Source organism: Moschus berezovskii, chromosome 15, assembly GCF_049115385.1.
Source record: "Moschus berezovskii isolate FMDL1 chromosome 15, NW_MosBer_1.0, whole genome shotgun sequence".
Taxonomy (NCBI): domain Eukaryota; kingdom Metazoa; phylum Chordata; class Mammalia; order Artiodactyla; family Moschidae; genus Moschus; species Moschus berezovskii.
The window spans coordinates 46,109,295-46,134,030 of record NC_142474.1 but is presented as its reverse complement, the minus strand read 5'-3'; the positions used below and the strand labels follow the sequence as shown (position 1 = coordinate 46,134,030).

The 24,736-nt window shown below is 40.0% G+C and overlaps 2 protein-coding genes across 5 annotated transcripts in view; one reads left to right on the top strand and one right to left on the bottom strand.

The window, feature by feature from the left end:
• The window catches only part of DZANK1 (double zinc ribbon and ankyrin repeat domains 1), a 50,950-nt gene extending 38,819 nt beyond the window's left edge, over nucleotides 1-12,131 (bottom strand). For all 3 annotated transcript variants that reach the window (XM_055430409.2, XM_088844035.1, XM_088844036.1), the window contains exons 1-3: nucleotides 12,053-12,131; nucleotides 9,806-9,922; nucleotides 5,393-5,546 (exon numbers count right to left, since the gene is read on the bottom strand). In XM_055430409.2, the coding sequence (XP_055286384.2) occupies nucleotides 5,393-5,546; nucleotides 9,806-9,914 (263 nt within the window). In that variant the 5' untranslated portion in view covers nucleotides 9,915-9,922; nucleotides 12,053-12,131. The remainder of the gene's footprint in view (nucleotides 1-5,392; nucleotides 5,547-9,805; nucleotides 9,923-12,052) is intronic.
• A 102-nt stretch (nucleotides 12,132-12,233) lies between these two features.
• Nucleotides 12,234-24,613, top strand: POLR3F (RNA polymerase III subunit F). Of its 2 annotated transcripts, XM_055430427.2 has the most exons (10): nucleotides 12,234-12,676; nucleotides 13,945-14,062; nucleotides 19,029-19,096; nucleotides 19,447-19,467; nucleotides 19,595-19,662; nucleotides 20,977-21,089; nucleotides 21,473-21,616; nucleotides 21,848-21,955; nucleotides 23,125-23,316; nucleotides 24,474-24,613. In XM_055430427.2, the coding sequence occupies exons 1-10, from the start codon at nucleotides 12,615-12,617 to the stop codon at nucleotides 24,549-24,551; spliced, it is 972 nt and encodes a 323-aa protein (XP_055286402.2). In that variant the 5' UTR covers nucleotides 12,234-12,614; the 3' UTR covers nucleotides 24,552-24,613. The 2 variants fall into 2 exon arrangements, with proteins under 2 accessions (XP_055286402.2, XP_055286415.1); XM_055430440.2 differs by lacking the exon at nucleotides 19,447-19,467 and having other exon boundaries at nucleotides 12,236-12,676.
• Nucleotides 24,614-24,736: the final 123 nt, after the last annotated feature.

Sequence of the window (24,736 nt, the reverse complement as noted above, 5' to 3'; positions counted from 1 at the left end):
TAAGTTACGGGAATTTTCCTTATCCCAACTGTGGGTTGGGATATAAATACAAGCATAATATACACTGCCCTGGGAGATTTTAACTGTTATTCCTCAAATACTAGCCAGTTTTCAATTTATTCATAATATTTCACAATTAATCTTGTTCCTCCATGATGCAATAGAAGTCCCATGAGAAACCAACAGAGAGGTGGCCAGAAGTAAATTCTGGAGGTGATTTCCCCTCAGCACCAGCAGCTCATCTATACTCTTTATTTTTCTAAACAGTTTTACTGAGGTATAATGTACATGACATAAAATGCACTTGCTCTTAGTATATAATTTGATGATACTCCATACATTTATACAACTGTGCAACTACACAGTCCAGTGTTACAACAACCTGTTTCGAGTTACTCCTCACTTCCACCTCCTATGCCGGGCAACCACTGATCTGCTTCCTGTCTTCATTTCATAGTTTTGCCTTTTCTGTGCTGTGCTGTGCTTAGTTGCTCAGTCGTGTCCGACGCTTTGCGACCCCATGGACTGTAGCCCTTCAGGCTCCTCTATCCATGGGATTCTCCAGGCAAGAACAACTGGAGTGGGTTGCCATGCTGATAAATGTAATCCTACAAATACAGTCTCACAAGTCTGACTGCCTTTACTTGTCCTTTTTTTTTTTTCTTCTGAGTTCACCCACATAGTTGCATATGTCAGCAATTCATTCATCTTTATTCTTGAGTAGCATTCCATTTTATGAATGTATCATAGTTTGTTTATCCATTCCCCAGTGTACAGTCATTTGGATTTTGCCAGTTTGGAGGTTACAATACTTAATACTGTTATGAATGTTCACGTATGAGTCTTTATAGTATGAGCCCCTGAGTTTGGGTTTTCTCTTGTTTGTAACGAGGCACCTGACTTAGGCTTTGCTGAGGCATCCACTTCAAAGATGGTGCTCTTGAGTAAACACATCACCAGCCACAGGACCAGATGAAGATCCAGCCACTGCCCCTGAATGGAAGCCCCTTTATTTTGGAGATCTTGGTTGGTTTCCATGACTGACCAATTGGGCAATTTTTTCTCTTTCCACTGTAAATTCTTGCTCATACATCTAAAATTCACCAATGAAGACTGAGCCCATGGAACCCCTCAGCCCCCCACCCTCAACCCTAATAAAAGCAGACCCTTGGCCTGTGATTTGTCTCTTCTCCTCTCCCCCCAACCCCCGTCTCTTTGTACTTATGACCTCGCTGGGTGCCACATAATCCCCAGGACTTGTAGGTAATAAACTTCTCTTTCCAAGTTCCCTGATGATAACTGCTGAGGGCCTCTTGGAATCGTAATAAGAACAACAAGGGCTGGTCCAGCCACATATGTAGACAGATACACTGGACCAGAACCACTGGCTCAGATGGTCAGTGAGCTTAACTTTTTAGAAACAGCGACCCATGGTTGTTCCATTTACATCCCCACCAGCATCATTTGAGGGTTCCAGTTTCTCCACACACTCGCTGACGCTTGACACTGTTGGCCTGTTTTGATTACCTGTACCCTTGAATATGTTCTCTGTAGGTATTTGCTTGAGATGTGTCCCTGGTATATTGGGATACAGGCTTGATTGTTGTAATGCAGAATCAAAACAACAGTGGCTTAAACAGAGTAGCAATGGGCTATGACCCACCCAGAGCTGTGCAGGGGAGCCACGGTGCCCGGGGCCTAGGGCTGACTTTCTACCCTGCTTCCCCATCATATCTATGGCACATGTCCTCGTGACCCAACGTGGCTGACCACCACAGACACATTCCAGCTGGCAGGAGCCATGGCCTGCCTCCTCCTACAGGGAACAATCTAGAAACTGCCACGTCACTTCCATGTGCATTCGCTGGCCACACCAGGTGACGGGGCTCTTGCTAGCTTCAGGACTAGCTTGAGAACTGGAAACGCACGCGTGTCCTGCTAAAAATCCCAGGCTCTATTTTTTTTTTTTAAAGAAACTTTACTTATTTTATTTTTAAAATAATTTTGTTTTGTTTTCATTCTGCTGGGTCTTGGCTGCTTTGCAGGCTTCCTCTGGTTGTGGCGAGCGGGGGCTACTCTCTAGTTGCAGTGAGCGGGCTTCTCATTTCGGTGGCTTCTCTTGTTGCGTGTGGGCTTAGCAGTTGTGGTTCCCGGGCTCTAGAGCACAGGCTCCACAGTTGCAGCACATGGGCTTAGTTGCTCCGCAGCACGTGGAATCTTCCTGGATTCCTGGACCAGGGATAGAACCCGTGTCTCCTGCACTGGTAGGCGAATTCTCTACCACTGAGCCACCAGGGAAGCCTCGATGGTTCTTGAAGGCAACACAGATTTGGGAGCAGCCTGTAGCCTCTGCCACATCCTCGTGACCACACTTTGGTTTGTCTGGTATGTTTAACTCTCACTCTCACTAATTGGCACTGAAAGCTCACAGCTAGAACACAGGGGATTCTGCTTGAACTGCCCAGGAACTTAATACTGTTATATCTCAAGTTGATGTCTGCTTTGCTCGTTGATTTTCATATTGGCCTTTGATGTGTTTTTTATGTTTCATTATCATTTCTTTTGCAATTTCTCAGATTTCTTACATGTTGATTTTTTTACATTTCTTAAAATTCTTGAAACTTTAAGTGTCCCAAAACATTTAAAATTCTTTGGTTAAGTAAACATTCAGAAATGAATACACATCAGTTCCAAAACAGTTGAGAAATGTTTGCTGTGCTGTGCTCAGTTGCTTAGTTGTGTCTGACTCTTTGTGACCCCATGGACTGTAGCCCACCAGGCTCCTCTGTCCATGGGATTCTCTAGGCAAGACTACTGGAGTGGGTCACCATGCCCTCCTCCAGGGGATCTTCCCAACCCAGAGATCGAACCCAGGTCTGCTGCATTGCAGGCAGATTCTTTCCTGTCTGAGCCACCAGGGAAGCCCTGAGAAATGTTTATCATTAAGCCATGTCAAAGTCTTAAGCCACATTTTTAGAAGGAGAAAACAATTCTCAGAAATATACAACTGGTCTAAACAGCCACTACCTATCAGTGAGTGACAGTATTTAAGAAATAACATGATCAGTAGGTACTCGCCTGTTCACTGGTTGGAGAGACTTATGGGCGGCTAACCTTTGCGGAAGCATGTGTTTTGTTGTTCTTAATAACAGACCAAATTTACAGATACAGGTATCTGGATGCATATATAGAAAGTCTTTTAGATGAACTGCTTGTTTAACTCATTCACCTCAGCATCCATCTCATCTGGATGCTCATCCTTGGCTCATGGCCTGTTAACCAAGATACAGTGTCCTCCTAATAAGATAATTCCTCACATCACAAACATCTCCATCCAGGGACCATTTGAATCCTGAGGAATGGTCAGGATTACGGCCTGGCTGGCTCTGAGCAGAAGCCTGGTTCCCAGTCACTTGCGGATCACTGCCCTTTTCTATCTCTGTGTATTTTGAAAAACTATTTATTCATTTTTGGCTATGTAGGGTCTTTGTTGCTGCGTGCAGGGTTTCTCTAGTTGTGGCAAGTGGGAGCTACTCATCATTGTGGTGGATGGGCTTCTTATTGCAGTGGCTTCTCTTATTGTGGAGCACAGGCTTAGTAACTCTGCAGCATCTCTAAAGGTTCTTGGACCAGGGATCAAACCTGTGTCCCCTGTATTGGCAGGAGGATTCTTAACCCCTGGATCACCAGGGAAGTCCTCTGTGTATTTTTGCAAGTGTCAAAATACTAGTGTGTCATCTTACATCCTAATTTTTTTCACTGACTGTATCACAAATATTTTCCTATATCATTCAAAACTTCATGACCACAGGTTTTCCTCTTAATATGTTAAAGACCTTTCATTGTTAACAGTTTTATCTAAAGGTCTTTTTCTCCTTATTAAGAAACGGCCTGAAAAACCTAGAGACAGAGGCTTGAATAAAGCTGCATGATTTCCATAAAAAACTATTTTATCACAATTAGATACAAGCACTAACTTTCAAAATTTTTTTGTATAGGTACTTTTCCTAAGCTGAGCACATCTGAAATACTAACAGCATTTCAGAGCAGACACTTAGTGGGCACAGAACAAGATGGTGAGATTCATAAACAATGTCCTTATTCTTCAGACTCTGATGGAAGCTCTATTAACTCCTTTGAATTACAAAGTCATTGATTACGACTTCATTTTATTGTCACCTGCCGCTTATAAAGGGGCCTGCCTTGCAGCATGATGCACCAGAGTAATCAGCTTATTTAGTTTTTAATAACTGAGATGACTTGTTTCAGTAGAAATGGGTTGGCAAGTGGCAAAAGCCATGGATCCCAATTTTTAATAAGGAATAATCATGTATAGGGGGTTGTTCTGTTTTCATTTTATTATTAAAAAAAAATTTTTTTTTAATGCCAAGCAATCTTCTTCACTGTAGAATTTGTACCTAAAAGGCCATGCAGTAGTTTAGCCAGCAGGGGGAGCCTGGAGTCTCATTTAAATTACCTGGGCCACCCCTGGTATTTAGTCTTCCAGAAACGTGGCCAAACCTGTTTTGCGGCACAAAATAATTCCTCTCTCACAGACAGACTAATCTGCAAAGCATTTGAGGATCTTTTTTCTCTACAACCCACGGTGAAGTTTACCAAATTAAGTGGTGTTTCTATACTTGAAACTGAAAAAAATTGTTGACTAGGAAAGAAAGGGCAAAGAAAAGAATGAAGTAGCTAACGCCAACAAATCAAAATGATGGTAGCTTTGAAGGGCAATAAAGTCAGTACAAAATCAGATGGAGAACCATGGTGGTTGTAGGCCATGTCCTAGGGAATAAAAGAACCATCCACTAAAAGCAGCATTTTCGTCAAGACAAATCTCTTCAGAGGTCCCAAAGCCTGAAAAGGCTCTTCCTTTGGAGAAGGAAATGGCAACCCACTCCAGTTCTCTTGCCTGAAAAATCCCATAGATGGAGGAGCCTGGCAGGCTACAGTCCATGGGGTGGCAAACAAAGAGTTGGACATGACTGAGCGATTTCACTTTCTTTCACTTTCCCAAAATCCCAGTGTGGATTTCAGACTAAAAACAGTATTAATATACACAGCACTTCCCTGAACTATACCCTTTTACCCATATGATCATCTCTAGGTCCATCCATGTGGCTGCAAATCAAGAATCTGTTTTAAACAAGGAATTGTTTATATGTTCTATCTATAAAACTTTCCCTCATGTTAATTATATATGTAAATATGTGTATTTTACAGTATAACTCAATAAAAGACAAAACACAGAGGTTACAGACATATCCTGAAATTAAGATAACTTTTGCTTTAGTGTCTTTATAATCCAGCACCGATTCTCATTGAAATGAGTAAAGTTAAAACATAACAAAGATAAATCATCCCCGTCAGTATGCTGTTGACTTACTTAGTGACTGCGATAGCTTTAACTTGTATTTTTCCATCAGGCAGGGTAATAGGCTTCGTATACTTAAAGGTAGTGTTTTCACCATAACCAATTTTCTTTTGGAATTCAGGTTTGCTGCCATCCAGGGTATAATATATGTTGACATCCGGGGTGTCTGAAAAACCCAAAACAAGATATCTAGAATTAACACTAAAGTAGCAAGTCCCTGAATAATGCCTAGGGACAGTTATTTAATGAGATTTAAATATATATATATATATACTATAGAAGTGAATAACAATAACTAACAATAATAGAGTTCTTTGTGCCAGGCACTGTGCTTTATGCGAATTAACTAATTTTATCAGTACAACCTTATGAGATAGGTCCTATTTTATACCCACATTATAGATGAGGGAACTGAGTCCCAGATAGGTTAAAAAATCTGGTAAATGACAGCAGAATTTTGATCTGACTTCTGGGAAGTTGGATCTGTTGACCAGGCTCATTTCTTTTTAAAACAGGAGGGATTAAAAAAAATTTTTTTATTCATTTGACTGTGTTGGATCTTAGCTGCTCACAGGCCATGCTCTTGAACAACTATGGCATTTCACCCCTCTGACAGAGCACTGATACAAACCAAGCAGGGGTGAATTTTAAAATCACAATGTCTACTTAGAAAGCAGAAGCCAATTTTTCATTTTTGAGCATTGCTTAAAAAATGGTTTTGTTGTATTTTATTTGGACTTGGTAAATGATTCTTGTACTTCTTGGGAAAATTAATAAAGGTAATAAGGTAATAATGGTAATAAGGTAATAAAGGTAAAGGTAATAAATTCAGATGATCCAAGATTCAAAAGGTCAAACAAGGATACACAATGAAAACTCCCCCTCTAAGCTCCCCACCCTCATCAGCTGCCCAAAGGCAACCAATAATATCAGCTGTCCTTCCAATGTATGTAGTTTACATCCACACAAGCATATACATACATATTTTTTTTATCTCCCCCTCTTTGTACATACAAATGGTGGCATATCATGTCTTGTTTCACACCCTTTTTCTCTTCATTTAACATATATCTTGTATACTGTCCTATACTGCTCCATTAAAAAGCACCCCATTCTTCTTTATGGCTGCACTGCATTCTCTTCCAATGGATGAATCACTGGCCTACAGCCAATCCCTACAGATGAACATATAAACTGTCTTCTTTTCCTTTTCTTTCTTTTTAACTTTTGCTATTGCAAACATTGTAATGAATAACCCTGCAAAGAGTTCTTTTTATATCTGCAAAATATGTAGAACTAGTACTGTTGTTGAGTCAAAAGCTATGCCAGTTTGTAATTCTGGTTAATGCTGCCAAACTTCCCTCCATGGACATTGAAACAATTCACCCTGCTACCAGCAGGGAATGGAAGTGCATGTTAACCTACCATCTCAACCATATCGTGTGTGATCATTTTTTCTTTTATTTTGCTTATATTTCTTTTCTATTTCCCAGGTTTAAAAAAAAGTAGCTTATAGCGTTAACTTACATTTCTTATATTTTGAGTAAGATTCACTCACTCATTCAACAAGTATTTACCAAATGCCTATTACATGCCAGAACACTGTTTCAGATGCTGCGAATACATCAGTGGAAGCTCATAGAGCTTCCATTTAAAAAAAAAACCACACAAACAGGAAATGACTACACAGAATTTGTTAAGTGATGATTAAGTGCAAGGGAGTAAATAAAGCAGAGGATAAGCTCTGCCCAGCAAGCAAGTGAAGGGTGAATAGGAGCACATTCTCATATGTTTGAAACACACATATTTCCTTTCCTATAAAATGTATTTTCACATCCTTTGTCCATTTTTCCTATTGGGATATTATTACTTTTGGCACTGAATTGTAGAATCTTTTATTTATTAGACATTTCGGATATTAGAGAAATTGGATACCCTGTCATCATTTATTAATCATCACCCAACTTCTCCTGAGGGTTACGAGCACATATATTAAGACTTGAATTTTGGTTTGAGGAATTTTTAAAATAATATTAGCTTTTAAGATAAAGGGAGCCACAGTATAATATATATATTCTTAGTTGCACCTCTCAGTCTAGGAAGCCCAGGTGTCACATCATCAGTACATACAGTTTGCATGTACATTAGCTATTCAAATATGTAACTGGAGTCTCAGAGTCTATTTTTTAATTGAAAAATTAAAAAAATAATTTTTAATATTAAAAAATATTTAATATTTAAAAAATAATTTAAATTAAAATTTAATTTTTTAATTTTCTATTTTAATTTCTATTTTAAAATAATTGAAATCTTGGGAGACAATAATAGCAAATGAAGCAACTGATAAAGGATTAATCTCCAAATTATACAAGCAGCTCCTGCAGCTTAATTCCAGAAAACTAAGTGACCCAATCAAAAAATGGGCCAAAGAACTAAACAGACATTTCTCCAAAGAAGACATAAAGATGGCTAATAAACACATGAAAAAATGCTCAACATCCCTCATCATCAGAGAAATGCAAATCAAAACCACAATGAGATACCATTTCACACCAGTCAGAATGGCTGCTATCCAAAAGTCTACATGCAATAAGTGCTGGAGAGGGTGTGGAGAGAAGGGAACCCTCTTACACTGTTGGTGGGAATGCAAACTAGTACAGCCACTATGGAGAACAGTGTGGAGATTCCTCAGAAAACTGGAAATAGAACTGCCATATGATCCAGCGATCGCACTCCTGGGCATACACACCGAGGAAACCAGAATTGAAAGAGACACATGTACTCCAATGTTCATTGCAGCACTGTTTATAATAGCCAGGACATGGAAGCAACCTAGATGTCCATCTGCAGATGAATGGATAAGAAAGCTTTGGTACATATACACAATGGAGTATTTCTCAGCCATCAAAAAGAATGCATTTGAATCAGTTTTTATGAGGTGGATGAAATTGGAGCCAATTATACAGAGTGAAGTAAGCCAGAAAGAAGAACATCAATACCGTATATTAACGCATATATATGGAATTTAGAAAAATGGTAACCTAAACCCTGTATAAGAGACTGCAAAAGAGACATAGGCATTTAGAACAGTCTTTGGGACTCTGTGGGAGAGGGTGAAGGTGGAATGATTGGAGAGAATGGAATTGTAGCATGTATATTATCATAAGTGACCAGTCCAGGTTTGACGCATAAATTTTCCTCTGTTCATTTCTTTGCATTTGTGCTTTTTTAATAAAATTCTTTTTTAGAAATAAAAAAAATAATAAAAAAAAATAATAAAAAATAAAAATAAAAACGAAAACCAACAAGCAAAAAAAAAAAAAAAAGAAATCTATTTTTCTATAATATTGTACTACTTTCAAGCGTACAGCAAAGTGATTCAGCTATACATATGTATATAGTTTTTTGTTTCTCAGATTCTTTTCCATTATAGACTATTACAGGATATTGAATATAGTTCCCTATGTTATATAATAGGTTCTTGTTATTTATATGTTTTATATATAGTACTGTGTACCCGTTAATCCCAAACTCTGAATTTATCTCCTCTCACCCTCTTTGGTAACCATAAGTTTGTTTTCCATGTCTGTAAGTCTGTTTTGTAAGTAAGATCATTTGTACCATTTTTTATAGATTCAAAATATGTGATATCATATGATATTTGTCTTTTTCTGACTTACTTCACTTAATATGATCATATCTTAGGTCCAGCCATGTGGCTGCAAATCAAGAGTCTGTTTTAAACAAGTAATTGTTCATACGTTCTACCTATAAAACTTTTCCTTCTCTTTATGTTTATTACATATGTAAATAAGTGTGTGTGTGTGTTCCTGGCATGAAAAAGAAACACATTCACTGCTTTATTTCAGCAGAAATAGCTATGATGTCTTTTGGCATCACCATGTGCCAGAACCTGTATGCCTCACATCACATATCAATTCATTAATCCTCATGGTGACCCTAAACTATAGATAACATTATCACTCTCTTCCAGTCTAGAGGCTGAGACTAGTAAAGAACGAGGAATGTACTGAAGATCACTAAATGTTTTCAAAGCCAGGATTCTTCACTCTCCAACCTGTCTGACTGGGAAGCCCGTGTTAGCAGGTCAAACTGATATCCCAGAAAAACACTGAGAATCCTGGGAAAGTCTGAGGAAGCAATGGGACATCCTAACCTGGTTAAAGTAAGTCATGGCGTTGCTGCAACTCTTTCCAACACAAATGGAAGGCTGGCAAGAGCCAGCTGTTGTAGCCTATATAAATACCACTCTACAAACCAACATTGTTTCAAATTTTGAAACTTTTACAATCATCCCAAGATCCTGATTATAGAAAGGATGTAAAGAGGGTAAATCAACAACCAGATGAATATAGAGAACATGGCAGGGTTATTTTAAACAATTTCAGTACATTTGATTCTTACCTGATTTCATTTCCAAAAGCGTATTGTTATCAATTTCATGGTTGGCTTTTCCAGGCTGAGGCACCCGCAGGGGTATGATTTGAGGGACACACACTGAACCAGCTGTCATTTTCCCTCCTCACATTAAAAAAAAAAGTGGATGAAAATAAATTCCAATGGACACCTATATGTGAACAGACACTGGAGAGAAGTATCTCATTCAAATACAGTAAGACTAGTAAAAACTAAAGAGAATGTTGCTCCTCTATCATCTACAAATATCATTTTTCTTTTTTCTTTTTTGGGAGACTCATTTCGGTTCTTTTGTCTTTTTTCTAATTGAAGTATAGTTGATATACAATGTCGTGTGTAATATAAATTAAAAATTTTTTGATGTGGACCATTTTTAAAAGTCTTTATTGAATTTGTTACAACATTGCTTCTATTTTATGTTTTTTGGCTGTAAGGCATGTGGGATCTTAGCTCCCTGACCAGGGAATGAGCTGGCACTCTCTGCATTGGAAGGCAAAGTCTTAACCAATAGACCACCAGGGAAGTCCCCAAATACAATTTTTAATGGAAATAATTATTGTCTCTGCTGTATTTTTGCTGTTGAGATCTTGTGTGGGCTTTTGGTTACCTGAGTATTTACATCACTTTGGGGGGAAAAAGCAGGAGTGTATGGGATGGGGTAACAAAATTCTTTTAAGTGAGCACATTAAATACACATGTCAGAGCAGAGATCATCACTGATGACCAGACCTAAGCAACCCCTGGATCATTACCGGTCTGTCCGGCCTCTTTTTAGTACATCACTTCTCTTGGCCTCAGGCAAGACAGCACACAAGAGGAACAGAAGTAACTTTGTATGCAGCATGAAATGGTCATTTAGAGCCAGCTCCCTTGGGAAAGCTCCATGTTCAAAGTCCTGCAGTTGTCATCAATTGGTTCATGCCTGTGAAAGCTGCAAAAGAAACCTTAGAAAATGACAGAGGGTCACGCCTCAGCCAGAAGAAAGCTGGCATGGATATAAACAGTGAGGAACGAACACAAAAGTCTTTCACTCCATCTACTGTATTTATAAGTAATCAAGTACAAGTATGGAGGTCTTAGTGATCTTTTTCTTGGGGATGGGAGGGTTCATAATTATTAATACACCAAGGATTCGGGGGGAAAACCCACACCTTAAAACAGTCTCCCACTCCATCTACTGTATTTATAAGTAATTAAGCACAAGTATGGAGGTCTTAGTGATTTTTTTCTTGGGTGTGGGAGTGTTCATAATTATTAATACATAAAGGATTTAGGGGGAAAATCCCACACCTTAAAACCCATTTACATCTCGGATGGTCTATTCAAATTTCAATGATAATGGATGCATAGGTTTTACTCAGTTAAAATCTACATTGAAACTCAATTTTTATAGAGTACTTCTTGTTCCCTCCCCTATTATTTACAATTTTCCAAATACTTACATAATCTTATTTATCACTTTGTGATTGGGCATTTATTATTTTCTTTTCAGTTTTGGGTTTTGTTATTCTAAACAACGCTGCCTTGGAAATTCCCTGACGGTGCAGTGGTTAGGATTTGATGCTTTCACTGCAGGGGCTCTAGTTCAATCCCTGGTGGGGGTACCAAGATACTGCAAGCCACGCATGACATGACGCCAAAAATTTTTTTTTAAATAAATTAATAAAACTGCCCCGAACGTCTCTGTGGTTTGAGGTTTATGGCTAAATTTAAGGGGTGAATTTAAGGCCTGGCTGGATAGTTCCAGGTCGGAGGCTAAGAAATTAAATTGCAGATACATATACGGATAGCGCGACAGCCCCTGCAGAAGGGCTCTGGAGCGTGCCCATCCTCACATTTTCATTTACGTGAGAGGCAGTTAAAATTTAAAAATGGTTAAAAATTAGTTCAAAATAAAAACGTCTTGGGGGGGGCGGGGGGTGGGGGGCAATAATTCCTGCGGCGACTAGGCGATGTCCTTGAAAGGCTGACAGTGCGTAGGCCAGTGAGCCCCGAGCGAAGAGGATCCATCCGTAGGCCGATCCGCTAGGCCCGACTGCGTCAACAGCATCCCCCACCCCGCCATCCCTCCATCCAGACTGGCCCTCACCGCCCGGTTCCGGAACCCCGTCTGGTCCCCGTCTCCGTCCTTCAGGTGCAGCCAAGGACACCGCCACGACTCGGCTGAACGAAGGATGCCCTTCTCCTCCGCCCCCTCCCCCAGCCACCAGGACCCGATCGGGACCCCCTGGGTACCTCCGCAGCCCCCAACGAGGCAGCCCACCGCTCACCGCCCTTGGTCCTCTCCTTCACTGCGGCGGTACGGGTTACCAAGACGCTGCGAGCCGCGCCCCGCCCACCGGGAGCTGGGCAGGTGATTGGCAGGAACCCGCTTCCTAGCAACTAGCTCCGCCCCTGCGGTTGGCCCGGAGACAGGCGGCCGCAGAGGGATCCTTTCTTCAGGCCTAATCGTGGGCGTCCGAGAACTTGCCTTCACAGAGGTTGGAAAGCGCTACAAGGTGGCCTCCCAACTCAAAATGAGGAACAGTCTCGTTCGTGCGACAGTCGCTGATTTTCTGGAAATACCAGAACGAAATACCAGGATGAAAATACCAGAACGGCGCGCGCAAGCGTGAAGCGGCGCAGGCGCGACTTGGCCACCTCTAGGCGACCGGCACTGAAGGACCGCCTGCGACCTGAAGAAGAAAGCCCCTTGCGCCGGCCGGGCGCTGTCTTCACCCGTGTCCGGCTTCCCTTGGCTCACAGTGCGGCTGCCCGGAGGGGTCTCTTCCCCCAAGGGCCCGGCACCTGTGCCCTGATGGCCGAGGTGAAGGTGAAGGTGCAGCCTCCCGACGCGGATCCGGTGGAAATCGAAAACAGGTAAATCGGGGAGTGAGGCTCGTTCCCCTTTCTTGGAGGCCCCCTTTCTCCCGGACACTTCTCCCGTCTTCGGAAGATGGCACTCTGAAGAAGTTCAGAGCAGTCGGACAGTTGACGAGATTGTGTGGCTGGCCTATCCCTGGGTCTGTCAGGGAAGCTGTCTACTCAGGCGCACCTTTCCTTAAGGTGATCCACGCCCAGAGTGAAGACTCGGCGTTTTCCCCCGGGAAAGTGTTAGTCGCTTGGTCGTGTCAGACTCCTTGCGACCCCATGGGGTACTGGTGTAAACACGTGCCCTTGTTACCAAGGAACTCCCGTGACGGAAGGTTTAATCAGACTTAGGGTGCAGTTTTCGATTATGAAGCAACAGACACCAAACGGTTTGAGCGCGATATTTAAGTGAAGTTTTTAGGGCACCCAAAGCATCTTAGGCTTACCCAAAGCATCTCCAATACTTTGGCCACCTAATGCGAAGAACGGACTCTCTTGAAAAGACCCTGAAGCTGGGAAAGACTGAGGGCGAGATGAGAAGGGGACGACGAGGATGAGATGGTTGGATGGCGTCACCGACTTAATAATGGACATTCTTTTGAGTAAACTTCGGGAGTTGGTGATGGACAGGGAGGCCTGGCGTGCTGCAGTCCATGGGGTAGCAAAGGGTCGGACAGGACTGAGCGGCTGAACTGAACTGAAGCATCTTACAATTTTATTTTCTCTACCGTGCACTGCAGTGTTTAGGTTACCACAGAATTTATAAAGACCCCAGCTTTCTTAAACTGTTATTAATAACACATATGATGATCCTGTGACAAGGTGAAACTTGAGGTTTATTTTTGTTTGTTAGGGATAATTCCAAAAAAAGGTCCCTGTTGTGGTGAATTGTCCTAAAAAAACTTTGACTTCTGTCTCCTGCTTACAGACTTATGGCTACCCAAGGCATTATCTCTTCACCTTGTCATACTTGTTGCATCTGAGAAAATTGAAGCCTCAGCTTTAATGTGTTTTTCTGTGTTTTCATTTGACTTTTGTCCCAATTTAAAGTTCATATGAATAAATGCTTCTCTTAAATACAATAAAAATGCAAACGTGTACTTCAAAAGCATCTTCCTCATTTTTAACGTGCTTTCACCCAGAACCATTGTAGAAACCCAGATTTCCTGTCATATGTGAAAAAAAGGCACAATTCTAAACTGTTCTGCCTGTATTTTTCCCCTACTGCCTCTTGAACTAGGTAAAAACATGAATATCATTAATTCTTTTGTTTCTAGGATTATAGAATTATGTCACCAGTTCCCTCATGGAATCACAGACCAAGTAATTCAGAATGAAATGCCGCATATAGAAGCCCAACAGCGGGCAGTGGCCATCAATAGACTGTTGTCCATGGTAAGGTGAATCCAACTAGTTGATGTAATTATTTATATGTTGTGATTGTCATTACTTTACTTTCTGTTATGTAGAATGAAACCATTCTCAAAAGTGTGTTAGGTTGTGACTGATAAGACTTCAAACCAGGAAACAGCTCAGACTGCCTAAACTAAAGAAAGAAGTAATATGCATTTTTACAAGCCAAATGAAATAATTGTATTTTAACTGTTATATTTAGTAATTTGTCACTAAGGTACATACTGGCACCCTGTGCATGTAGGCATAGTCTGTTCCCACCTTTTGTTTGCTTCTTGCTGCTCGTAAAGGCAAATATATAGTAAAGGCTTTGGATCAAATACATAAACTTGTATGAAGATTAAAAGACAAAAATGAAAAAATCAACTATAACCACAATAACAGCTAAGGGATAAACATGTGATGATCAGGAAGAAATAGACAATTTCTGCAGACCAGATTGTGATTGTCTGATTACTAATTCAATTTGAGTACTAATTCAATTTTAGTAGTAAAATTGAATTATTAATCAAAGCCTCCAAGCAAAGAAAAGTCCAAGACTGGACAGCTTCACAGGGTAGTTCTACCAAATATATAAAGAAGAGCAAATACCCGTCCTTGTCAAACCATTCCAAAAAATTGAAACGGAAGAAACACTCCCAAATTCATTCTACAAGGCCATCATTACTCTGATACCAAAACCAGACAAAGATACTAGTAAAAAAAGAAAATTAGAAGCCAGTGTCTCTGATGAATACACATGTAGATATCCTCAACAAAATATTAGCGAACCACATTCAATGATATACAAAAAGAATCATACACCATGATCAAATGGAATTTATTATAAGAATGCAAAAATGGTTCAGTATGCACAAATCAGTCAGTATAATACAGCACATTAAAAAGAAGCTTAAAAGTCACATGATCATCTCAACAGATGCAGAAAAGGCATTTGACAAAATTCAACATCCATTCATGATAAAAACTCATCAGAGTTGGTATAGAGAGAACATACTTCAACATAATAAAGACCGTTTCTGACAAACCCACAGAGAAAATCATCTTCAGGGGTGAAAAGATGAAAACCTTTCCTCTAAAATCAGGAAGACAGGAATTCCCTGGTAGTTCAGTAGTCAGGACTTGGCACTTTCACTGCCAGGAGCCAGGTTCAGTCCCTGGTTAGAGAACTAAGAGCCCACAAGCTGTGAGGCACAGCCAAAGAGAAAGAAAAAATTAAAATCAGGAGGAAGACAAGGAGGCCCACTTTCACCACTTCTATTTAGCATAGTATTGGAAGTCCTAGCCACTGCAGTCAGATATGAAAAAGAAAGCATACAAATGGGAAGAAGTGAAACTGTCCTTACTTGTAGATGGCGTCATACTATAGAAAGAAAATGCTAAAGTCTCAATCAAAAAAGCTATTAGAACTAATAAGTGAATTCAGTAAAGTTGCAGGATCAAGATTAATATACAGAAATCTGTTGCTTTCCTATACACTAATAATGAACTATCAGAAAGAGGAAGCTAGAAAAGTCTCTTTTAAAAGTAACATAAAAGGAGTAAAACAGCTAGGGACAAACTGGTGAAAGACCTAACTGAAAATTATGAAACGCTGATGAAGGAAATTGAAAATATTACAAAGTAATAGATATCCAATGGTCATGGACTGGAGGATTTAATATTGTTAAAATGTCCATATGACCCAAAGCAACCTACAGATCTAATGCAATCCCTATCAAAATGCCCAGGACACTTTTTTACTGACCTAGAACAAATAATATGAAAATGCATGTGAAACAGAAAAGAGTGCAGATAGCGACAACAATCTTGAGAAAAAGAACAAAGCCGGAGGTATCATGCTCCCTGACTTCAGACTGTACTACAGTATGGTTCTGGCATAAAAAGAGACACACAGATCAGTGGAACAGAATAGAAAGCCCAGATATAAACCCATCCACTTATGGTCAATTAATATAAGACAAAGGAGGAATCAATTCATAATAGGGAAAAGAGTCTCTTCAATAAGCAGTGCAAAATGGATAACCACATGTAAAAAAATGAAATTAGGACATTTTCTCACACCATATATAAAAACAAACTCCAAGATGGATTAAAGGCCTAACAGTGAGATCAGAAACTGTAAAACTAGAAGAAAACATAGGCAGAATACGCTCTGACAGAAACTGTAGCAGCATCTTTAGAGAAATACAAATCAAAACAATAAGGTATAATCTGACACCTGTCAGTGGCTATCATGAAGAAGACCACAGACAACAAATGTTGGTGGCAATGTGGAGTAAAGGGAATCCTTGTACACTGTAGGTGGTGGGATGTAAATTGGTGCCACCACTATGGAAAGCAGTATGGAGTTTCCTCAAAAATACTAAAAATGGAACTACCATACAATCCAGCAGTTCTGCTCCTGGGTATATATATCAGAGAAAACAAAAAGACTAATTCAGAAAGGTATATGCACCCAAATGTTCCCTGGTGGCATAGTGGGTAAAGTGTCTGTCTGCCATGTGGGAGACCCGGGTTAGATCCCCAGGTCGGGAAGTTCCGCTGGAGAAGGAAATGGAAACCCACTCCAGTACTCTTGCCTGGAAAATTTCATGGACGGAGGAGCCTGGTAGGCTACAGTCCATGGGATTGCAAAGAGTTGCATACAACTGAGCAACTTTACTTCTCAAGTGTTCATAGAAACATTATTTACAATAACCAAATGTGGAAGCAACCTAACTGTCCCATCAACAGATGAGTGGATAAAGATATGGCATATATATATATAGATAGAGATAAACACACACACACGTATACATACAATGAAATACTACTCAATTGTAAAAAAAGAATGAAATATGCCATTTGCAATAGCATTGATGGACCTGGAGGAGGGTATAAGTGAAATAAGTCAGAAAGACAAATACTATATGTTATCATTTATGTGTGGGATCTAAAAAATAAATGAATATGTTAATAACAAAACAGCCTCACAGATACAGAGAAGAAATTAGTGGTTACTAGTTGGGAGAGGGAAGTGGGGAGGGGCATAAGAGGTGAAACAGGATGTATTGTACAACACAGGGAATATAGCCAACATGTTATACTAACTTTAAGTGGAGTACAGTCTATAAAAACTTGAGATCACTATGTTGTACACCTGAAACTAATATAACATTACTTCAATCAAAAAAAAAAAACAAACAGTGCACCAGATTGCCGAACCCTGTTCTAACCAAAAGAGGAGTGTTGTGATTTCTAGTCACTTCACTGTGGTGCAGGTCTTCAGCTTCTGGAAGCATAGAGCAAGGGATGCTGGGAAGTGTGGTGATAAATGTTTTTGTCCTCAGACTCCACTTTCAGCCTTTTTCTTTCTGTCTGAAAATTACCCTCAGCAGTCACCTGTTGCCAGTCCTGCAGTAGGCAGTGGTGAAGCTACTCAAGAATTTTAAGCAAGGGAGTAATTGTTAATAAATCACTAGTGTTGCTGATTTTAGCTCTTAAACTATCCTCAAATTCGTTCCCCTGTTTTCACTCCTCCCACCCCTGCATGTGTTCAGGCTCTTGGCTTCTATTTGAACTGTTAGGTGCATCTTAATGGCCTTCCTCGCTGCGTGTACCTCAGAGCAACCTGCTCTGTCTTAAAGGCAGTTCTGACCAAGTTACTCTCCCACCAGAAACCCTTCTCTCAGCTCTGGAGATTCAAGTCCAGACTCCAGGGTTTACCACTCTGAGCCCCTGCCTTCACCACCGACCTCATCTCCCTGCACCCGCTGCCTCACAAGTTAGTTTTCACAGGGAACAGCTTGTTTCTCAGTTCCCTGGCCTGTCACGCTGTTTTGTGTCTCAGGCCTTTGCTCATGCTGTCTTCCCTGCTTAGAAGGCCCTTCCTCCTTTCCTTACACACTGACTCCTCATCCTAAGACTCAACTCCAGGCAGCGCCCCTGAACCCCACAGGCTGGGCCAAAGTGGCTTCCCTGGGAGCCCAACCCGCCCTTCACTTGGCTCTGCCCTCACACCACCCCGATGGTATTGAAGTCAGCTATGGAGTTCTCTCTTGGAATTCATGTCTGTCCTCCCGACCCCAAACATGTTCCCAGGACAGGTGTTCATTAAATGTTCACAGACTAAATTAAACAACTGAACGAAACTTCCAAATTGGGCTTTGTGGTTCAATTTTTTCCACTTAGGGGGCTGGGGGAGGGAGGGAAAGGACTGCTGTTCACCCATATACCAACCTGATTCCACGTTACGGGTCTGCCCAGCCTTGACTCATGGGGACCTCTCTCAGTCATGCTTCCCAGAACTGCCAGGCGACCGGTGGTACAGCCATCGGCGTTCTCACAAGCTCAGACTCAAGGAAATGCAAGAGCATGGCAGACATGCTTAATTTTATGTTTGACTTGTGTAAAAACAAAACTTCTACAGGCTTTTTATTCATTGGTTGATCTTTCTGCCTAATTTTCATGTTAACACTAGAGAAATCACCCATATCAGTAAATGTTACTATTAACTTTGTAAATTTTTTTAATCATTGTGTCAAAATATTTTTGCATGAATAGCCTTTATCTGAACTTTTTAAAGATGTTGTATTTTATTATGTTTATTTATATATGTTTATTCAGTTTACTTGAATATGAATTTTTATTATTCTAAAGCTACTTGTTTAAAATTCTTTATGCATTGATCATATAACCAGTCTAGGATCTAACATGTAGGAAATTTTTATGCATTAATATTTGAGGAAATGGTGATATAAAGAGCTAAGTTTAAAAAATATACATATCACATGTGATATGTAGGGAAAATCTTAAGTACTCAAGGGAGGAACTGACAATTATACAAGGTAGGCTATTTTAGTCTGTGTAAAATATTGAAGAGTGCATTAATGCTTGCCATTGGATTTGATATGTCTCCAAAATAGTTCACTGCTATTTTCTTTATTTAAAAAAAACAAAACTTCAGGGTCAATTGGATCTCTTACGGAGCAATACAGGACTTCTGTATAGAATAAAGGATTCTCAGAATGCTGGGTAAGCACCTGATTTTTTATTTTTAATATTGTAAAAGTAATATATGTTTGGGTGGGAAAGGCCAGTACAGAATTGCATCATGTAAACCTGGTCCTGCAAATCATCTCACCTCCCACAGGAGTTCCATTTCCCAGAGATAGTGACTCTAAATAATTTGGTATATATCCTTCCTTATAGGTATATATAAATATATATAGATGATTATATATTTATATACCATATATTTATATATAATCTCTTTTCTTTTTTTTTTTTTTTAACAAATTTGGATCATGCTATCCATACTGTTTTGCAACTTGTTTTTTTTCACTTACTGTATCTTGGACATCTTTTCATTCTGGTACATACAGCCCTGTCTCATTCTTTTTAAGGTAAGCCCTTCTTTTGGTAAATAAGTCAATGTGATGACTTGTCTACTCATTCATTTAAGTGGTCGTGTAGATGATTAGATTAGCCTGTACCTCTTTGCCTTTTTAATTCTGCTTTATTCCCCTGCAGTAAAATGAAAGGATCAGATAACCAAGAAAAACTAGTGTATCAGATCATAGAGGATGCAGGAAATAAAGGTAAGGTTTAGAGGAACAAACAGAAAAAACATTGTCTCTAGGACCAGATATTAGGGACGGAGATCCTGGCTTCCCAGGGCGTAGAGCAGTCAGTTGAGTCTGCTGCCCTTTGTGTTCAGAGGAGAAGAAAATACAACACACATACTCACACACACACATATACATATTTATAATGTACATATGTTTGAAGGATACCCAAGAGTGATGCTGTTGTTGCCTCAAGGGAGGCAGGAACTAGATGGCCATGGGCAGAGATGGAAAGAAACTTCTGAATTCTGAACCATGTAACATGTATTATCTGAAGCAAATAAATTAAAACTCGAGGGTTTTTTTTATCCTCACTTTCTAAATTTTGGAAGCCTCATTTCTTCCTCTTATCTGTAAATTGTGGATCATAACATCTCTTTGGTTTTTGTAGGAAACCATGGGACACCTAGTGCAGCATGGCAGTGTCTGATGTAGCTCCTTCCACAGCTGTTTAGTTCCTCTCCTGTCGCCCTAAAAGAACGGGATCTAAATTGCTGTTATTACAATTTAAGACCTGTTTGAGTCATTGATATTAGCTTCAGCAATTATGATGTAACCTAAAATTATACAATTTTTATATGTGTTAGGAAGTTAAATTACATTTTAAAAATAAATATGAAGACAGCATTCTCTATTTAAAACAAAATCTTCCTATCTTATTATGCCTTTTTGTTGGGAAGTAAATACAGCAAAATATTTTTACATAAATTCCCTTTATACATATAATACTTATTTCCTTCTTTGAAAGAAAAATCGTAGCTTTCTGCACAGGTTCTTAGTGACTGTAAGAACTATAATCTTTGTGTTTTCCAAGTATAGTGGACATACATACACATAGATGCTCTCATAAAGGTGTTTTTTTAATTGCTCTCCATTGAGGATGGCAGCTGACCCTGACCCAAACTTAAGTTTGTTTTTCACAGTATTTGATCTGAAGTGAAATTTATAGAAAAAAGAGGCTGGAATGTAGGAGGGCATGGAAAGGCCAACGTATGTTAATTCAATGACATAAAGATTTTTCTTCCTTTATAAAAATGTCCCTTATCATATGATTTTAAAAGATGCCATGCTAGCATTCCAAGAAATTTCCAGTTAGAAAATGGAACATACAACTTTTTTGCATATTTTTGTTACTTTATCTGAGATTCTTACCTGTGCGTCATTTTTCCTAAAGCAATGCTCCAGGATTATATACATATTTTGCTAAATTTACAATGAGATATAAGCAATGGGAAAAGAAACATAAATCCTATAGTGTTAAACTTATTTTACTTTTCTTTCTTACAGGAATATGGAGCAGAGATATCCGATACAAAAGCAACTTGCCATTAACAGAAATTAACAAAATTCTAAAGAATTTGGAAAGTAAAAAGCTTATCAAAGCCGTTAAGTCTGTGGCAGTGAGTAACAGTCTCTTTTCTTCTCTTGAATGTTCACTGTACGTATATTGCTCCAAGGATATTTCAGGTGTTTATCATTCTTTTGGCTATGTCATGACTTAAAACAACTGATCAAAAAACATTTTTAAAATTGTAGCTCATATTGGATGATTTGGAGATGCTGCTTTAGTCCATTAGCTGCAACACATGTACTCTGATAATGTCAGGTATTAACAGGGGAAGCCAAGCACAAGGCGACTTGGTATGCTGTCCTGTAGTCACAGTAATTCTGTAAATCCCACACTGGTGTGAAATATAAAGCTTTGGGGTTTTTAAGTCTTAGTTTTGGAAGACTGCTTTGTTACCTTTTAACCATCTGCTGTGTGTGTGATTTTTTTCCCTAGGCCTCAAAAAAGAAGGTGTATATGCTCTATAACCTGCAGCCAGACCGCTCTGTGACAGGTGGGGCCTGGTACAGTGATCAGGATTTTGAATCTGAATTTGTGGAGGTGCTTAACCAACAGTGTTTTAAATTCCTACAAACCAAGGTGAGGCATAACTGAGGAAACATCCCTCCAAGTAGTTTTTCTTTTTTTTTTTTTTAAGTTTTTTTCATAAGGAATGTTTAATCATACATAGCGTATCTTACAGGAATTGAAAATACTGAAATTGGTCCTTTTTCCTAAACAAAATAGGTCTTGTTGTTGATTATCCTCTATAGAAATTGTGTTCAGAAGGTACTGGTATTCTTCATGAAATTTATATTTCTACCCTTATAGGCAGAAACCGCACGAGAAAGCAAACAGAATCCAATGATACAAAGAAATAGTTCATTTGCTTCATCACATGAAGTGTGGAAGTATATCTGCGAATTGGGAATCAGCAAGGTCAGAGCCCAGTCTCTAATTTTCATCTTATTTTTAAAAACTTTTGCTTCATCGTAGGGATATGATTTACAGTGTATTCTAAACACATCTGGCCCAGACCCTCTGCTCAGGTGAGACCTGTGTACATTCTACAGAACCCGCAAAATGTAGAACCCACTGTCTTAAGCCGGGCGGGCAAAGGCAATCCTTGCCGTCAGGCACTTTCTGAGCTGTATGTCCTTGAGCTTGGGCTCCAGAGCAGCAGGGTGGAAGCCTGGCCATGCATTTCACTGCTGCTGCTGCTGCTAAGTCACTTCAGTCGTGTCCGACTCTGTGTGACCCCATAGACGGAAGCCCACCAGGCTCCCCCGTCCCTGGGATTCTCCAGGCAAGAACACTGGAGTGGGTTGCCATTTCCTTCTCCAATGTGTGAAAGTGAAAAGTGAAGTCGCTCAGTCGTGTCCGACCCCTAGCGACCCCACGGACTGCAGCCTACCAGGCTCCTCCATCCATGGGATTTTCTAGGCAATAGTATTGGAGTGGCTTGCCATTGCCTTCTCCGTGCATTTCACTACCAGATGCAAAAGTCTTTTCTGACAAGTTCTTGACTCTCCTGGGGACATTTCAACATATATGCCAAACATCTGTCATTAGTATCGGTTGTCATTTATTGGTAGTTTCCTATTTATGAGATGTAAATGGCACTGTCAGCACATTCTTTCGAAGATCTGTACATACAGACACTGTGCTTGATTGCCCCTCACCATCAGAGAAGATGCTGAAGTGGCTGCTTGGACAAGTCATTTTCATTTCTGCTCTCCAGTTCTCTTTTATTTAAAAAAAAAATAACACAGGAATTTGGACTATTTGCTGTCTAAAGTACCTTTCTGCTTAAGCATTTTTATAAATCTCCATCAGATTCTTGGTAAAGAAATGTGACAAGTCTAGATCCTCCTTAGGAGGGTGAAGACATCCGCAGGTGTCAAGCTCAGCAGTGAGCTCAGAGCTGTATCCCTGGGATCTGAGTGGTCCACTCTCACTCCGGCCATTGTTCAACTTCTTTGTGCTTTCAGTTCCTGTAGCATAATCCTTCCCCACTTGGTCAAGAATTGTGATCTTTTACTGTTATCAGCACCCTCCAGAAGGATAACTCCTTGTTTTGAGTCCTTTCTAACATACTGCTTTTGTAGGTGGAGCTGTCCATGGAGGACATAGAGACCATCTTGAATACACTCATTTATGATGGGAAAGTAGAGATGACGATCATTGCTGCCAAAGAGGGCACCGTTGGCAGTGTGGACGGACACATGAAACTCTACCGGGCGGTCAGTCCCATCATCCCACCCACAGGCTTGGTCCGGGCGCCCTGCGGACTCTGCCCAGTGAGTTAAAATGGCTTCTCTTTACTTGACTGCCTGCGACTGCAGATGCCACCTTACTTAACATACCAGCAAGAGCTGCTGAAACCACCACGTAACCTTGATGACAGACCTTTAGTGAGCATGTCATCACCTTACATTCTTTCCTATAATAACCACCTTAAGGAAATTGGTTTTCTGCTCTTAATCCCCAAATGCACAATTCTTTTTTTAACCGTTTATTTTTTATTGGGGTATAGCCTAACCATTTGATAGTTTTAGATGCACAGCAGAGCGATTCAGCCATACTTATACATGTATCTATTCTCCCCCAAACTCCCCTCCCATCCAGGCTGCCACATACATTGAGCATACATTGAAAGTTCCCTGCAAAATGCAGTTTTTGTCGAGGGCTAACCATTTCACCTAAGTAGGGGGGGTAATGGGGTTTGGTGAGAACCTGCTGTGGGCCAGACACGTTTTTGAAAATGTCTGTGGTTTCATAATCCTCCTGCATCCCTTGGAGCTAGTAGTATTAGTTAATGTGAGGGGACTTAGGGCAAGGAAGATTGAGAGCATTCAGCTGAGACTTGGCAACCAGGCCTCATACCCGGAGATGACGTGTTCTCCCTTGTAGCACGCCCACACTCATCATTTGTTTGTTCCCACCTGTGCTGCAGGCTCTGTCCCTGCTCTTGTGGTGTGTATATTCTCGGACTGCCTGTCTGCTTTCTTTTGTCTACAGCTCTCACGCCCTGGTTTCAACTCCCAGAAAAAAGGCTACTCTGTTGGGAATTCTATTTAGCACTTTCACAAAAAGGAAGGTGACTAAATATGAAACACTTGATTAGTCAAGACTAAGTCATTCGTGTGTACAGATCTCCGATCCTGGACCATTGCCTGCCTTCTGCCCAGTGGGCAGGTAGACTAGTCAGCTTAGTACTGTGGCAAACAGTATCCGTCTCACTCCATGATCAGAGCAGGTCCTCTTCCAGGACATTCTTAGATACAGGTCTAACCTTTCACTTTGAAAGTTTTGTTTTTAATATTGCTTTAAATAAATGCTTGAAATATTGGATATTTTGTTAGAATTTTTAGTTGTAGTTGATATTTAAGACATTACCTATAATATACTAATTTTAAAACTTGAGTTTGATTGTAACCTTTTTTCTTTTCCAAAGGTTTTTGACGACTGCCATGAAGGTGGTGAGATTTCACCATCTAACTGTATTTACATGACAGAGTGGCTCGAATTTTAATAGAGAGCTATGAACTTTGCTAACGTTTTACAAATGAAGTTACTTCGGGAGCAAATAATTTAATTCATGATGGAACGTCATACTCCCTTGAAAGCATTCAAGGTACAGACTTGCTGCTACAGAAAAATATTTTTTTTGATCTATGAAGACTATATATTGATAGTGTAGTCAGCAGGGTATGAAAC

Bases quoted from the DNA above. Each gene is read 5' to 3' on its own strand.
- POLR3F (XM_055430427.2), top strand. From the start codon at position 12,615: ATGGCCGAGGTGAAGGTGAAGGTGCAGCCTCCCGACGCGGATCCGGTG. The intron at 14,063-19,028 runs GTAAGGTGAATC...ACAAAACTTCAG, and splicing joins TCAATAGACTGTTGTCCATG to GGTCAATTGGATCTCTTACG. The intron at 23,317-24,473 runs GTGAGTTAAAAT...TCTTTTCCAAAG, and splicing joins CGCCCTGCGGACTCTGCCCA to GTTTTTGACGACTGCCATGA.